This window comes from Pelodiscus sinensis, chromosome 14, assembly GCF_049634645.1.
Source record: "Pelodiscus sinensis isolate JC-2024 chromosome 14, ASM4963464v1, whole genome shotgun sequence".
Classification (NCBI taxonomy): domain Eukaryota; kingdom Metazoa; phylum Chordata; order Testudines; family Trionychidae; genus Pelodiscus; species Pelodiscus sinensis.
The window spans coordinates 30237730-30253697 of record NC_134724.1 but is presented as its reverse complement, the minus strand read 5'-3'; the positions used below and the strand labels follow the sequence as shown (position 1 = coordinate 30253697).

The window sequence follows — 15968 nt, the reverse complement described above, 5'->3', positions numbered from 1 at the left end:
AAAGTTCTAAATTAGCATGCCTCCTCCAAAGAAGGGGCCACTGTAGACAGACCTGGATTGTAGATTAAGAGCCCAAAAGGGAAGGCAGAGTACCGTACAGAAAGAACCCAGTGGAAGGAGACAGAGAACGCTATCAGTTTAAATCCAAAGTCAAATATGATGCACCAACTGAACACCATAACAGAGGCAAGGTGGAGAATTGCCGTGTTTATTATAAAAGCAGTTGAAGATAGAATTTTTAGAGTTTTGTGAAAGGAGGTGGTATAGCCTGTGCTTTGATTACATATCACTTACCAGTCATAGGTAACATTCGTTTTAAGAGGAATTTGGGGGACAGGATAGTGTTTTGGTGAACAAGTTTTAGGAGTGCATTCCTTCTACTCAGCTGTCTGTGCTGAGTTGGGTACAAGGGGACAGGGTGAGGCTACACAACCAGAGAAACAGCAACATTAGGGAAAAGCATCTGTCAATAAGCAGCAGGTGAAATGTAAGAGGGATTAAAAGTTCAGAATTAAGAGAACATGTAATGGGGGAATTTGCCTATGGCTCTTTCACACTTAGCTCTAGCCAGACCCCCTTTACTGGGTGTTAAGGTGTAATACAGGCTAATTAGTGTATGTACGCACACACCCCCACCCACTCCCTCTGGATGTTGCTGGACCACATTGGAAGCCAAGCCAGTCTGGTAGCAAGCAACCTACAGGGCCAGTGGTCCAGCACCTGAGCCTTCCACATCCTGCTGCTGCCAGCTTGCCAGTCTGGCCAGGGCTCAGCAAGGAAACCCCCAGAGGCCTAACCTCCTCTGGTCCAGCAAACTTTTGTTGGGACCATTCAGGTCCTGAGGGTGTTAGAACAGGGAGGTGAGTTTAGACAACCACAATAAAACTGCAGCATGAAGTAAAAATGGTTGTCACCAAAACATTTTGCTTTAGCAACAGCATTACTATGTTAGTTAAGACATGCTTTTTTTTTTTTTTTAAATACAACACAAACCCTTTTTCATCACCATCTTGGAGACCAGCCAAGGCAGTTCACTCAGCTGTACTTGATAGTTTAAGCCTGCGGGGTGCTTAAGTGCCTGGTCAGATCATCATCATTTGCCATTTTCATTGTTTATTTGTGCACTCACATGTGAGTATACAATACAGATTTAGTCCCACTAGAATCCATGACAACATGCTATAGCCTATGAGACCAAGAAGTGCCCCTACTATAGGGGAAGGAAGATCCAATTATTGGTATAAAGATTTGTTTTGCTAATGTACTTTGCTAGACAGCAATTTGCATACAGTGCTAGCCTAGGACTTGCTTATATGGAAAGGTGGTTCTGATTAAGGTAGGGAATCGATTAAATGTCTAATTGCTATTCATGACTAAAACCCTGTTCAGACAACATAAGCTCCTGCCTTGGACCAGATTTAAATGTACCTCTACCCCTAGCAAGCCACGGAGGGCAGATGATGTTGTAATACTATGCCACAGCCATATATGGCTACTGCAGGAGATTTGTAGCAAATCTACTTAGGATTGGTAGGAGCACAAGTAGAAATTTGAATATGAAACCTTGTTGACATGAATCACTGCTGTGGCATAAGTTACGGCTTATACCCTAATCAGGTTAGACCAGGCCTGGTTAACTATGACAAATGTAGATTATCTGATTGCTGGCCTATGACAAAGGTCATCTCAAGTCAACACTAAGTGCAAAAAGTTGTCACATGCACTATCTACACAAGTAATGCCCAATGAAAGGTTTTTTAGAAAAGGAGCTTTATTTCTAGGTATAGAAGAGTAGAGGTCAAGTCTTAAAAGTTTGCTTTCACAGTCTGAGGTGTCTGTGCTAAGATTGGAAGGCTATGTTCAAAAAGCAGCAGTTCTGCCTCAATAGGCATATGTTGACAAAGTGCATGGAGCAGAAATTGTCTACCTAGGATTATCCCATGAGTGATGAAGCTAGGTCTCTGACTGTTTTGGAGTTCAGCTGAGGAATTGTGCTGATTCTCATGAGCTTGCTGCTTGCATACTTGTTCCTTACAGCCTGTAGGAATTAGAGAGACTATTAATACCAAGTACACAAGTTTACAGTTTGTGCTACATTAGAGAAATCAGACTACTTACTACCTATTTCCACTGAAGCACTTTCAAAGAGTCCAGAAAGTTTAATATTGAAAAGAAACTTAGGCAATATACATCTCTAGTATATTACTTAATTTCAAGTATAGATATTTAGCCTTACCATATACTTACAGTGTATTTTGTTAAATTCTTGTTTACTTTTACTACATTCTTGGCCATATGTTGCATTATTAGTGTAAGACTGTCTTCTGCATATCCAGTGTAGAACTGCTGCTTTACACCCTGCAATACAAGACTAGTCAGAACCCCCTACCATAGTTGCCTAAAATGCCTGAGACACTACAGTATCACCCAAACTAACATCCAGTCTAAACCAAACATTAAAAGGTAACACGTTCAACTCAATCTGTGTGTAGCTTAGATCGGAATCATCTTTGGTTATGAGGCTTAGGTAATGGCACCCAAGTTGCAGTCCTAAGGATTTAATGCAAGTCAGAAACATTAAAAGGCCACAGTAAAACTTGAACTGTGTGTGCTGAACAGGTTCAGCTGGCAGGAAAGGCAGCAGGTGCTCAGGGCATTTCCAGCCTCTGTGCTGACAGTGGTAAGGAAGGAGTGACCTGCAACAGCAGGACCGATTCAAAAGTGTCTGAGTTTAAGGAGTGCAGGACCCAACTCAAACATGTTTATCATAATCCAGGTGAAGTTTACTTCAAGTTCCCGAGAGCCACAGGCTGATGCCTACTTTTGACTGTTCATCCCAGTAAAATGTTCACTACATTGCCTACCGTGGTATCTTTACACCAGTGTTTCCAATTGGTGCTCTGGGGAACCCGGGAAATCCGCAAAGCGAAAGCAAGGGTTCTGCAAAGAGCCGGCACTCCCCCGCCTCCTGTGAAAGAGCCATGGCCAAGGGCTTTTTTTTCTGGCTCAACAAAATGCGGCAGGGGCCTTTTAAAAAAGGCAACTAGGGGTTCTGTGGCCAAATAAAATTGGGAAACACTGCTTTACACTATTGCCTTGACATGGTCCTTCCTCACCAAGGGGAAGATGTGATTGTAGGCAAAAATCTAAGCCAGGCTAAGATGTTAGTGTAGATAGTTCAGTAACCGTCATTGGAATTTGCTCTCATGCAGTCACTATTCTTTGTGGTACCAGACCACATTGCTTCCTGAAGTGGAATTCTGATACTGACCAAAAAGCCTTTACTGACTGAAAGTTATTGGGTCTAACTATTTCAGAATGCCCTCACTATAGTCTTATTAAGCAGATAAAGAAAGAATACTCAAGAAAAATACTCAAGGCATGGGACCTAGTGGCTAAACTGGCTTTTCCCCCCACCATTATTTCTGAGGATAAATTTAGTAGCTTAGTATAGGCCTTCATGCCAAGTGCACTGTGATAGTGTTCCAACCCTCCAGCTAACACACACTGAACTGGTCAGGCCTAAGGGCAACAAAATACAAATGTTTCATTAGTACCAGAAACTTAGTAGTAATCATACCAGCTATGTTTTGCATAGATAACTTGCACAGCCCACAAGTTTAGCTGACGTCTGTGTCTGGTCAAATAAAAAAAGCAACTCACCCATTTGCCTTGCCCCAGAACCTTTTGAGACAAGCATAAGGCAGCAGCTGCTATCTCTGAAGGAGGATGGTGTGCCATATCATAGTCTATGAGTGTCAGCTCCATCAGGTATTTAGCTAACGTATGCTGCTCAGCATCAGCCTGCCAAGATCAATAGCTTGTTAAGTCATAATATTTGCCACTCCATTTCATGGTAGCACCATTAAGGTGGTCCAGATTTACAGCTACTTCATGTTCTTCCTTCTGCTTGGAATAGAGTTGTTGCTAACCCTGTTGCCCTCTGTTATACAAGTCTTTGCAACTTGGTTAAGTGGGAGTTTGGTCTTTTTCTCTTGAAGATGCAATAGAACCTTTGCCTCAGAGCAGGTAGCAAGACTTGTTTGGTCTAACCAGAAGCCTAATGGGTATGGGTCACTATTTGCCTCACCATGAAAAGCTAGACTCCCTGCAGTGCTTTTTGCAAGTACTACAGCATACCTAGAGAATGAGGAGTCCTACTCTTGCCTCTCTGGGGTGAGACAATGGATAACTTAATTTTGATTAAGGTATTACAGCCAATGGTTTCACCTAATAAGGCTTCCATTCTGTGACAGGGTGAGCAAAGCTTTTGCTCTTCGATTTTAATCTTTGTCTCCTTCAATCTACTGCACAACTAGGGATATTAATGCATGTAATTAAACAATTGCTGAAAATCTCAGGGATTACACAAGAGGCAGCTCCCACCTGCCACCCTGCTCCTGGTTACTTGCCTCATGGGCTGTGTCTACACCGGCACGATCTTGCGCTAAAGCAGCTGCTCTTGTGCAAAAACTTGCTGCCTCTTTACCCTGGCCACGAGTTCTTGCACAAGTAAACTGACATTCTATTGTATAAAATCGGGGCTTCTTGCACAAGAACGATGATGCTCCCGCTCAGGAATAAGCTCTCTTGCACAACTGGCCAGTGTAGACAGGCAACATGAATTTCTTGCACAAGAAAGCGTCTACAGTGGCATGGATGCTCTTGCACAATAGCACATGCCAGTGTAGACACGCTCTCCCACAACTACTTTAACACAAGAACTCTTCCGCAAGCGTTTTTGCGCAAGATCATGCCAGTGTAGATGTAGCCATGTTGTTTAACCAACTAGTCATCTGTATCAGACAGCTACACATCTGTAGTTGTTACATCCTTATGAGAACAAAAGATTCAAGAGGAGAATTGTAACTGTTGTAACACTGTCAAGTTGTCAGTCTTTGTGGCAATTCATAAATTACTTTGTAGTCAGAGTAAAATGACTCACTACTGCCTAGTCCTTTCTGTAAGGAAGGACTGTTTGTTGGGTGGGCCATATAAATAGGGATGTTAGATTGTAATTTAGCTGATCAGCCTGCTGCAGCTCTGCAGTTTAAATGTAATAGGGGCCAGGCATGCAGAAGCCCAGCTCCTATTACATTTAAACTGCAGAGCTGCTGCAGGGTTAGCCCCCAGAGGCAGCACGAGCTGGGGCTAAGCACTCCTGGCTCACACTGGTCCCAGCTTGCTAACCCCACTGTGGCTCTGCCTTTTTAATGAAGTAGTAAGAGCCAGGCAGCTTTTACTACATTAAAAGGCAGAGCTGCAGCACCCCTGTCTCCCTTGCCCTCTCTGCCCCCCCTCCTTCCCTTTCCCCCAGCACTAGAGAGATCATGCTCAGGGGAAGCCTCTTTTTAAGCAGTAGCCCCAGGCAGGGGAGGAGAGAACTGGCAGCACCAGAGAGACAGTGCTGGGGGGATACCAGCTTTAAAGCCATTTCTCCCAGCACTGGCTCCTGCCTCTGACATACCTATCCTACACACCAGTTTGTTCTGTTTAAGTGAGCATCCCTTAGCACAGCAGTTCCCAGCCCTTTCCAGATGCGGACCCATTTTGACAATTCAGGAAGACTTGGTGACCCAAAGCAATTCAAAAATGGGGGGGGGGGAGGAGAGGGAGGCAGAGCCACTTGGCAATGCATAGGTTGGGAAACCCTGTCTTAGCATATCCTGCTTTAAAACCAGAAGGCCAGATCACACTGCCTAAATGGGCATCCCCAACTTCCCTTACCACCAATAATTGTATCTCATTAGCAGGAGAATTGAGACAAAAGTACATACTTCTCCAGCTTTTGATGCTCTTCTTAAGAAGTGAAGTGGCAGAGGGCGTCCCAAATCAAAGTTCAGTTCCTTAAGAATCATCATTTCCATCTCTCTGATCTGAGCACTAGAGTACGCATTGTCAGTGACGTAGACAAAATCCGCAATATTAGGGGAGAATATCTCCTCATACTTTGAGGCAAGAAGCAATGCTGTAACACCTGCCAGCTGAAGCTTCTTACGCGATACAGGATGAATCTGTATTAACAGGTTTAGAGAACTATTAAAAAGGCCTGTGAATCTGCTTAGCGAGTCAGTTTAATTTAATTTCAGCATGCAATACATCTATTTAACCTTGGGATCCATCTGTCCCCAAGTTGAGTTGGGGTAGCCAGAACACCCCTCCCAGAGCTAAACTGGGAGGTAGAAAGTTAACATTAAGTTTGCATGGAATATCTATCATCCAAAATCCAGAAGCATCAGACAAGAGTTACTTTAGAGTGTATTTAATGAGTCTCCTAATGCAAGATCATGTTGTACAGCAAGGGTGAGCAATAACTCGATGGGGGCCTGCCAAGATTTTGTAAAGTGTCAAGGGCTGCACTCATCTATGGAGTAGGTTTGGGGTCTAGGATGGAGGTTGGGTGTAGAAAGCTCAAGGTAGGGGACTAGGATGAAGGTGGGTGCAGTGACCAGGGGCAAGGGATGGGGTTCAGGGTCCAGGAGGAGATATGGATGCAGGAGAGTTGAGGGGTGCAAGGTCTGTGAAAGCTGTGATCTGTGTCTGTGCAGGAGATGAGAGTTGTGATCTAAGGCAGGAAAGGGTGGTGACCTGGGGCAAGAGTTGGGAGTGTGGAAGGGATTTTGGTGCCAGAGGGCAGGCTGATTGGGAGGCACTTGCTTAGGTAGCTCCTAGACAGCAGGACCCTCCAGTTGGCTGCTCTGTGTGCCATGGAGGGAGGATTCATGCACCACCCCAGAATACTGAGCTCCCATTGGTCAGTTTGCCTTCACTTCACCCAGCATAATCAGCTCCCAATGGCTGGGAGAGTTCAATTGTACTGGGAGCAGGGGCAGTCAATGGGAGCAGAGTGATTATGCTAGGTATGGGCAGCACACGAAGCTCCCCTCTCCCCCTTGCGCAGATAGGCACATGCAACAGCCACGCTGAGCCTTGAGATTGCTCCCTGCCTGAGAGTTGGCAGGATGGCCACAGTCTAAAGTGAAAGGCTTAGACTGGATCCAGCCCATCTCTGTTGGGCAGGCTTATTTCAGATACTTACTTGTAAGAAACGATCCATAACAGCAACACACATGTACAGTGTTTCCTGCAAGAGCTGAAATCTTGAGTGGACCTGAACCAGCCAGTCAACTAGAATTGCACGCATACGCCCATTAATCTCCTTCCCATTGAGATAGTATGGACGTACTGATTGCTGCAACTGTTAAACAGAGACCCATATGAAATAGACTGAAAGTTTAATTTCATTTGAATGTGTAGTACTTAAGCGTTCATACCTCAAGCTGCCTCAGATACAGATAAATATCCTTTACATAATCACTGCATAGTTGAGGGTTTTCCCAATCATCAGCATCGATATCCTCTATGTTGTTAAGCAGAACATCGGAGAAAGCTTGGCATAGGTCCTCTTCTTTCATGGACACATCCATAGGGGTTGGAGACAGAATCTAGTGGAAAGATTAGAGTTCCTGATGCCTGTACATTAGGTCTACCATCTCATTTTACAATATTTTGCCCTTCCCCCAAGTTGTTTGAATGGCAGGTAAACTAAGCAGCCAGCCACCAAAATGGTATCTTAGCTTTAAGACACCTACAATATTTGAGCCCATAAAGCCTTTTCATAGTTACGGATATCTTTCATGATCTGACCAGTGTTTTTTCCAAGTCTTAACAGGGTAGTGTTAACTGTCACATCCCAAGACAGTTGCTACTCTGAGCCAATAGTTTGAAGCCAGGGATAATATCCATAATATTGATCTGATCTTTTTCTGAACTGTTAAAGCTCTTGCCTTAGAAAGGCCTAGAGTGGAGGACCAGAGGGTAAAAACTATAGTATAGGAATTAATTTCCTACCTTTGGAACAGGATCTTCTTTGAGTGTTAAATTCACTGCAACTGGAGGTTTAGGTTGTGCAGTTATATTTACCGGCTTAGTAGCTCCTTTTGTAGTTTTTATAGGTACTTTGAAGCTATCTGTTTTCTACCAGAGGAAAGAAGAACATTTAATAAGAGCTAGCAAATTGCTTTTCTGCCTACTAAAGTGGAACAAAACCTTTACCTTGGCTATATATGTTCCTCTGATTGTAACTTTATTTCCAATCTCTTCCAGAGCAGCCCTTTTGTTAGTTACTTGACTTTTGCCTTTGTTGTTAAGTCCTGTCCCAGCATTTTCCACCCCTCTAGTAATCTGCAAGGGAAAAAAAATGTAAGCAAGGTTTAAAAAGCTAAATCAAGTCCAAGTAGAATTACTTTCAGATTACCAAGCTTAAAATCAGCCACCACAGTATCTGGGCACACTCACTAGTCTTGTATGCTACTGCACTGTGTTTTCCCAGCACACAACTGTGTATAGCAGGACAGGGAGGCGAATAAAAGGATTTGGTCAAATGCATGATGGAGAGTGCTATTAAAACTGTTTACAGAAATCAGAAATGAAGTCACCCAAATCTTGTCCTTCCTCACTGGAAACAAATGCTTTAAGGTTCAGTTTTAGAATGCTCACCTGTGGTTTAACTACTTAGTGTGCCCACCCGATTGTAACTGGATCACCTCCACAGAAATGCAGCTTAGTGACCAGATTAGGTGGGGACAAAAGAACCTCAAAGAGGAAATTGCCTTATGCATTTTACACTACATGGTAAGGCATTGTTGCCAGTTATTTTGCATGCTTTGTATGTCAGAGCATCAAAGTACTTTACTCAGTTTCAGATAGAAGAGCAGAGCCCTGAACTGCCTTACTGAAACCTATCTGTTACTGTGAAGTTAGGAAAGATTTCTAAGGGTGATAGTAATGTCTCCTTTTGTTGAAAGCTAAGAAATGGGAAGAGCTACATGAGAACAAGCCTTTGAGAAGACTTACTCTGCTGTAAGAATATTTTAGTGGTCACAACGTAGAAATTAAATTTGTTGTCCCTTGTGTCTGAGCAATTAGTTCATATTTCAGGCTTTGCAACATAGTTTCCAAAAGAACAGTGTTACTCAACTTTTTTTAATAAAATACACCTCTCCCCCCGGCCAATACCTACAGTTTAGACAATTTTCTTCTACCATTGCAACACATTTGTTTAAACAACTTATTGGTAGCTGGGCAATGAAATTTTAGGGTACAAGTGCAAAGATAATAAAGCACTGTAAAACAACAAAAATTCAATTCTCTACACAAAGAGCTGTTGGCACCTTCATTGACTGTTAGGTTGATAATGTCCCAGCCATCCATTATCTCCATTGAAGGTGCCAACAGCTCTTTGTCTGTAGATTCTTGCCTTAGTACTCTTCCTCTGTAATTGCTATCCTAGGATCTTAACTACCCAATCTTTAGATGCTCTTAAACTACCAGCTCTGCCTACATGTTTTTCCCCAGTTGCACTCCCATTTTTTCCCCCTATTTATTTGGGCCCACGAAAGCTCATGAAACCATCTACGTGTTTTGTTAGTCTATAAGTGCTATTAGATTTTTTTTTTTTTGAGATCACCACAGTCAGCTGTATAGCAGCCTTACTTTTGAAGAGCTCCCAGAGCTCAAGAGAAACAGTAGGCATTCTTCTTGTTCTGGAAAAGTCATGGAAGATTTTCCCAGAACAAGTTCCCTGCCCAAGCACTTCTGTCTCCCATTCCCATAGAGCAGCAGTTCCCAACCTTTTCCAGATGGGGACCCATTTTGACAATTCAGGAGGACTTGGTGACCCAAGGCAATTCAAAAATGGGGAGCGGAGAGGAGGCAGAGCCACCTGGGGAGATACTTGGAGACCCTTTTGAAATATAACAGCAACCCATATTTGGGTCCCAACCCACAGATAGGGAAACCCTGCCATAGGGCAAGCTGATAAGCGCTGTTCTTGCCATCTGCTGAGTGTCCTGCCTGACAGACACAGCTGAGATCAATACCTGAGCCCCAGGTGTTGCACTGCCCCAGGAGACTGCTCAGGCCCTTGGCGCGCGGCCTTGCCTGCACGGGAAGTGAGTTACAGCAGCGTGAGGCGAGTCCCCACGTGAGGGGATGCAGGGGAGCCAAGCGCCCCCACCCAACACCCACCCCTGGGCAGAGGTGACCGTGATCCCACCGGCCTGGCCACAGCTGCCGGGGCTGTTGCTGCGACCCGCCCGGGGCAGAGCAGGCTGGGCCCGGAGTCGCAGACCCAGCCCTGCCCGGGCTTTCCCTTCCCGGTACCCGCCTGCAGGGGACCCCGCGGTCGCCCCAGCCCGGCCCGCACTCACCGCAGCGCGCCGGACCAGCGCCATGAGGGCGGCAGCTCTGCACGGGACACGGGCTGGCTGCGAGAGCGACTCCCACACCCGCCGGCGTTTGACACAGCTACGGCCCCAGCGCGCCGCCCTCCGCTTCAAATAGCGCCCCGCCTCTGCCCCCATTGGGCAGCTTCGTACAATGCTCTCCTCTGATTGGCCCGGCCATCGGGCTCCGCCCCATGCGTTGCCGTGACGATGCCCCTTGGAGGGGGAAAGGGAAATCGGCTTCGAAGCACTTCCGCGGGAACTCAGCTCGCGGCCCAACCAGCGGCTCCCGGATCTAGGCCACACGCGGCAGTTCTCGCGAGCCCGGCCTCGCGCAAAGGCGCGTGGGACACGTAGTCAGCTCGGCTGAAGGCGGAGCTCGGGGCTGGTGCCAGAGCGGGGCGGGGCGGGGCGGGGCGGGACAGGACGGGCGGGGCTGCTCTGCGCGCGGGAGGGAGCGGTTGGCTTGGCACGGAGGCTGCCGCTGGAGCTCGCGGGGAGCCGCTTCGAGGCGGAGAAAGGGGCAGAGGGCGGGGATGCCAGGGTGAGAAGGGGGAGGGAGTTTGACAAGGGGCAGGAGCGGGGCTGAGGACAGGCATGGAGGCTGGAAAGAGCGAGAGGGGGGCCATGCAGCGGGGGGGGGGGCGATCTCTGGTACCTCCTCCTGGGTGTCCCCCCCCCCCATTCGGCCATGTTGTCAGCTGCTCCGAAGGCCCAGCAGAGGATGGGGCGGGGCACAGAGCCTGTCTCATTCCGGATGCTTCCCAGGGCTCTCGGGTCACGTGAAGAAGAAATTGTTACTCACCTTGTGCAGTAACATCTGTTCTTCCAGTTGTGTGTCCCCGTGGGTGCTCCACTACAGGTGTCAGGCTCGTCCCGGCGCTGCAAACCAGAAAGTTCTTGCTAGCAGTAGCCCCGTCCGGAGGACTGCGCATGTGCAGAACGTCCCGCGGCGTTCGCGGCTTTTCTGCGTCGCGCGGGCCGACTCGCCAGTTCCTCCTAGCCAGAACATCTGAAAGAGATAAGACAGAGCTCCGAAGCCGGGAGGAGGGCGGGTAGTGGAGCACCCGCAGGGACACACATCTCGAAGAACAGATGTTACTGCACAAGGTGAGTAACAATTTCTTCTTCGAGTGATGTCCCCGTGGGTGCTCCACTACAGGTGAGTATGAAGCAGTCATCTAACCGCTGGTCGTGCTTTGGAATTACTTGTGCACAGAAGAAAGAACTGCCTGAGCGACTGCTATGTCTGCCGCTTTGAGACAGTCAAGGGCATAATGTCGAGCAAACGTGGATGAGGACGACCATGTAGCTGCACGGCATATGTCCCGTAGCGAGACGTTCTTCATGAATGCCGTGGAGGCAGCCCACTCCTGGTTGAATGCGCGGTTGGTGGACAGGATAGAGACCTGCCCCTGAGGGTGTAGCAACGAGTGATGCAGTTAACGATATGTGCCGAAATACGTTGTGACGACAGTTGATGACCTTTAGAGCGATTCGCCAGTGACAATAGTAATCGTGGAGACTTCCGGAAGGGTTCTGTCTAAATAGAATGCCAACGCCCTTCTGACAGCTAGGGTGTGTCTACACTGGGCCACTTATTCCGGAGAATCAGCCGCTTTTCCGGAATAAGCCGCGAGCTGTCTACACTGGCCCTTGAATTTCCGGAAAAGCAACGATGCTGTACTGTACAAAATCAGCCGCTATTCCGGAAACCGTACGATGCTCCCGCTCGGGCATAAGTCCTTTTTCCGGAAAAGCTTTTCCGGAAAAGGGCCAGTGTAGACAGCTTTTCCGGAAAAGCAGAAGAAACGTAAAAAAGCGGTTTGGACGGCGGGAGACCCCGTAGAAGCCACGGACTTCCACATTACCCGAGGGCTTAAAGAGCACGCACACTACTGGCCGCACGTGGCAGGAGGCCCCCAGAGACCTCCCTTCCCAGCTCTGCGACGTGGCAAGTGTGCTGCCCAGCCACCTGAGCGGAGGCATGGCAGCTCGAGGTGGTCAGCCACCGTCACCCGGGGCAGAGGAGGAAGCCCCCAGGGGCCGGAAGCGCAGGGCCCCATCCTGGACCCCCAGGGAGCTGGAGGCCCTCCTGGACCTGTGGGAGGAGGAGGAGGGTCTCCATGACCTCCAGTCCCGCCGCCGGAATGCTGAGCTGTACACCCGGATGGCCAGGAACCTCGCCCAGCAAGGGCACCCCAGCCGCAACTGCGAGCAGGTCCGCTCGAAGGTTAAGGAGTTGCGGCTGGGGTACGTGCGGGCCACGGAGGGGAGGGGAGCAGGGCCTGATGCCTGCCCCTATTTTGAGCGGCTGAACTCATTTTTGGGCGAGCCAGCCCCGCAAGGCCCAGCTGTCCCCGTTGACACCTGCCAGCACCCCCCGATCATTCGTCCCACCGAACCGGAGGAGGAAGACGAGAGCGGCGGCGCTTCGGGAGAGGAGGCCAGCGTTGCCACCCAGCAGGCCCCCTCCAGCAGCTCCTCTGTGGCCGGGGAGGAACCCACTGGTGAGTCTTTGAAGGTTACACTCCCAAAGGGCGGGGGGCGGAGGGCGGGGGGGAGCGAGACCCAAGTGTCCGGAGGGGGGAAGGGGAGAGCATGTCACTCAGGCCACGTGAGCTGCACGCTGCATAGCATGCGGCAGTTAGCAGCACGTGCAACCTGGTGACTGAGCGGCAGGTGGCCGGGGCAGGCAGCTGCGGGCACGGCTGGGACCATGCTTCTCACAACACATTTCAGCGGGATCAGGGGGAAGGGTGGATGCCGGCTGGAACTGGCCAGGGCCCGAGGGACTCAGCCCAGAGCCTGCTGCTCCACCAAGGGGTGCAGCACAGGGAATGGCACACTGTCCCAGGCCTGGCTGTGAGGCACAGCCAGCTGCTCCTGGGATAAGTGCAGCGTCACAGTCCTGTGACCGTGGACCGACACCGAGCCGCTCACCTGCTCCCAGTGCCTTGGCAGGTTCCCCGAGGGAAGTCCCCACTGCGGCCACACCTGTCCCTGGGCTACCAGGCTTGCGGGAGGGATAGTGGGAGGGAGATGGGCCCCTGAGTTTTGCTGCAAGGATGGGACATCCCCCCACCCAGTCACCCTTTCTGGTTCTGACCAGGAGATATCGCACGCAATGGGATCTGAGAGCCCAGACCGCCACTGACAGGTGTGCTCCCAGGCACTGCGTGGGGATGCATCTCGCTCCCTGTCAAACACCAGTGATTAGCCCTAAGCTTTTCACAGTGTCCACCGGCAGGGAGTTCCACAGGTGAACGCAGCACAAGCACCCTCCTGCCCTGCACGGAGCCAGGATACAGACCGGTGCTTACAATACTGCAGGGAGGACCCTACTCCCAGGGGTGGTCCTTCTTGCCAACATACAACACCCCCCGGGAGCAGGAGGGGAACTGAGTGGGCCCAAGCCACAACTGTGCGGTCACCTGGGGCTCTGGGGTGGAGGGCATGGAAGTGTGGGGACAGTGGATGGCCTGCCTGACTGACCCGTCCTTTCTTCTCTTCCCTGCAGCAGGACCCAGCACCAGACCAGCGACTCCAGCAGCAGCGGCACCCCCAGCTGCCCAAGCCCGGAGGACCAGGCTCCGACACCGGGACCAGCTGCTTCGGCGTCATGTCACCGCGGTGGAGGGGATCCAGACCTCCATTGCGGAGCGTGTGCAGGGGGACCAGGAGTGGCGGCAGGAGGGATGGGCTGCGTTCCTGGAGGAATGCCGCGAGATGCGTGCCACAATGGGCACCCTGACGGCACATTTAATACATGCCATCCACTATGGCATGGCCGGACCGCATGCCCCCGCCATCCCTCCGGGAGCACAGCCCATGCCCCCTCCTATCCCTGCTCCTCTCCCAGCTCCTGCTCCTCTCCCTGCTCCTGCTCCTGCTCATGCTCCTGACCCTGACCCTGACCCTGACCGTGCTCATGCTCCTGACCCTGACCCTGACCCTGACCCTGACCCTGCTCATGCTCATGCTCATGCTCATGCTCCTGACCCTGACCCTGCTCATGCTCCTGACCCTGACCCTGACCCTGACCCTGCTCATGCTCATGCTCATGCTCCTGACCCTGACCCTGCTCATGCTCCTGACCCTGAGCCTGACCCTGCTCATGCTCCTGACCCTGACCCTGCTCATGCTCCCGCTCCTGACCCTGAAGACCGTGCTCCTACTCGTGCTCCTACTCGTGCTTCTACTCGTGCTCCTACTCGTGGGCACCTCAGCGTGCAGGCTGCCCCAACGCGGTCTGCCCAGCGTGGGCAGGTCCGCCCCCAGAGGGGCGCTCGCAGGGGCCACCCGTCCCAGTAACTGCCCCCCCCTCCTTCTCGCAGTTAAAGGTCCCCCCCCTCCTTCTCGCAGTTAAAGCTCCCCCCCCCTCCTTTGTAAATAAAAAGTTCTGTTTTCATTTCAATCTTGTGTGGTTATTGTGTTCCTCTAGTAACTGTACAGAAATTATGTGAGATGCCAATTAGCCACTTCAATTTAAAGAGGGTTACAACTGTGGACAACAAATTCATGACTCTATCACCGGGGGGGGGGGGTGCTTTTTCAGTGGTCATTGGTTCGCGGCGCATAAAGAAATACTGAGACTTTTCAGTAAAGATGTAAACCAGAAACTATATTTACATAGCAACAAACAAGCAGAAAAAAATGGTTACAATATGCAGTACAGTACACATTCAAAAACATAAGTTAGGCGCAGGGAGGACGATTGTGGTGTTGCTGGCCACCTCGATCCTTTGGTCCTTCCGGGCCTCAGGAGAGGAGCAGCCAGGAGATCCCTCGACGGATGACTGTGGTGTTGCTGGCCACCTCGATCCTTTGGTCCTTCCGGACCTCAGGAGAGGAACAGCCAGGAGATCCCTCGACGGATGACTGTGGTGTTCCTGGCCATGTCAGTCCTTTGGGCCTTCCGGGCCTCAGGAGAGGAACAGCCAGGAGATCCATTGAAGATGGCACTGATGTAAGCCTTCCACACAAGTCCCAAATCCTGTTGGCTGTTCCTCAGGACGGCGATGGTGGCCTGAACCCTAGCCTAACTTAAAAGAAAAACCCTAACTACACCCGACGCACCCGACGAACAGACTCGATGACGGCCGCGATGTGCTGTGACCCGACGCTTTACTATACTATGGGGAGGGGGGAGGTAAGGGGAGGAGGTGGGGAAGGGTAGGAGCTGGGACGGAGTACTCTGGGGTGACCCAAGCGACCCTGCTACGGGGCTTGGGCAAACATGTCCACCAGGGCCTCTCTAATGCGCACCGCCTCCTGGCGCGCCTGGCGGATGGCAGCTGTGTCGGGCTGGTCCAAGGTCTGTGCCTCAGCTGCCACCCATGCAGGGAGGAAGGCCTCCCCACTGCGCTCCACAATATTGTGGAGCACGCAGCACGCGGCCAGCACTTCCGTTGCATTCTGCTCACCCATGTCGAGACGGGTGAGCAAACAACGGAAGCGGGCTTTTAACCGTCCAAACGCCAGCTCCACTGGGTTTCGGGCCCGGTTGAGGCGGTCGTTGAACCGGGCCCGGTTCTGGTCCGGCTGCCCCGTGTAGGGCCGCATGAGCCAGGGCATCAGGGGGTAGGCCGCATCCCCGACGATGCAGATGGGCATCGGCACATTCCCGACAGTCAAGTCCCGCCGGGGGAAGTAGGTGCCCGCCTCCAACCTCTGAAACAGTCCTGAGTTCCGGAGGATGCGGGCGTCGTGTGCCTGGCCGGACCAGCCGCCGTAGATGTC

General features: G+C 50.6%; 2 protein-coding genes across 4 annotated transcripts; one reads left to right on the top strand and one right to left on the bottom strand.

Moving 5' to 3' along the window:
• Window positions 1-1437: 1437 nt before the first annotated feature.
• On the bottom strand, window positions 1438-10377 carry CCNB2 (cyclin B2). The gene is made up of 9 exons (XM_006118903.4): window positions 10212-10377; window positions 8056-8184; window positions 7852-7977; window positions 7275-7445; window positions 7040-7198; window positions 5778-6014; window positions 3664-3804; window positions 2248-2358; window positions 1438-2038 (listed from the first exon to the last, which is right to left on the bottom strand). The coding sequence occupies exons 1-9, from the start codon at window positions 10362-10364 to the stop codon at window positions 1934-1936; spliced, it is 1332 nt and encodes a 443-aa protein (XP_006118965.3). The 5' UTR covers window positions 10365-10377; the 3' UTR covers window positions 1438-1933.
• A 297-nt stretch (window positions 10378-10674) lies between these two features.
• Window positions 10675-14606, top strand: LOC142818327 (uncharacterized). 3 transcript variants are annotated; one of them, XM_075897337.1, is made up of 3 exons: window positions 10675-10770; window positions 11389-12736; window positions 13747-14606. In XM_075897337.1, exons 2-3 carry the CDS (start codon window positions 12214-12216, stop codon window positions 14538-14540), a joined length of 1317 nt encoding a protein of 438 aa, XP_075753452.1. In that variant the 5' UTR covers window positions 10675-10770; window positions 11389-12213; the 3' UTR covers window positions 14541-14606. The 3 variants fall into 3 exon arrangements, with proteins under 3 accessions (XP_075753452.1, XP_075753453.1, XP_075753451.1); XM_075897338.1 differs by lacking the exon at window positions 10675-10770 and having other exon boundaries at window positions 10794-12736; window positions 13750-14606; XM_075897336.1 differs by lacking the exon at window positions 10675-10770 and having other exon boundaries at window positions 10794-12736.
• The last annotated feature ends 1362 nt before the right edge of the window (window positions 14607-15968 follow it).

What these genes read in the sequence shown, in the direction of transcription:
- CCNB2 (XM_006118903.4), bottom strand. Translation starts at nt 10,364, where the DNA reads ATGGGGGCAGAGGCGGGGCGCTATTTGAAGCGGAGGGCGGCGCGCTGG. An exon ending in GAGGAACATATATAGCCAAG is followed by an intron (nt 7,978 to 8,055) that starts GTAAAGGTTTTG and finishes TTCCTCTGGTAG; the next exon opens with AAAACAGATAGCTTCAAAGT. An exon ending in TGTATCTGAGGCAGCTTGAG is followed by an intron (nt 7,199 to 7,274) that starts GTATGAACGCTT and finishes TCTGTTTAACAG; the next exon opens with TTGCAGCAATCAGTACGTCC.
- LOC142818327 (XM_075897337.1), top strand. Translation starts at nt 12,214, where the DNA reads ATGGCAGCTCGAGGTGGTCAGCCACCGTCACCCGGGGCAGAGGAGGAA. An exon ending in GGCCGGGGAGGAACCCACTG is followed by an intron (nt 12,737 to 13,746) that starts GTGAGTCTTTGA and finishes TCTTCCCTGCAG; the next exon opens with CAGGACCCAGCACCAGACCA.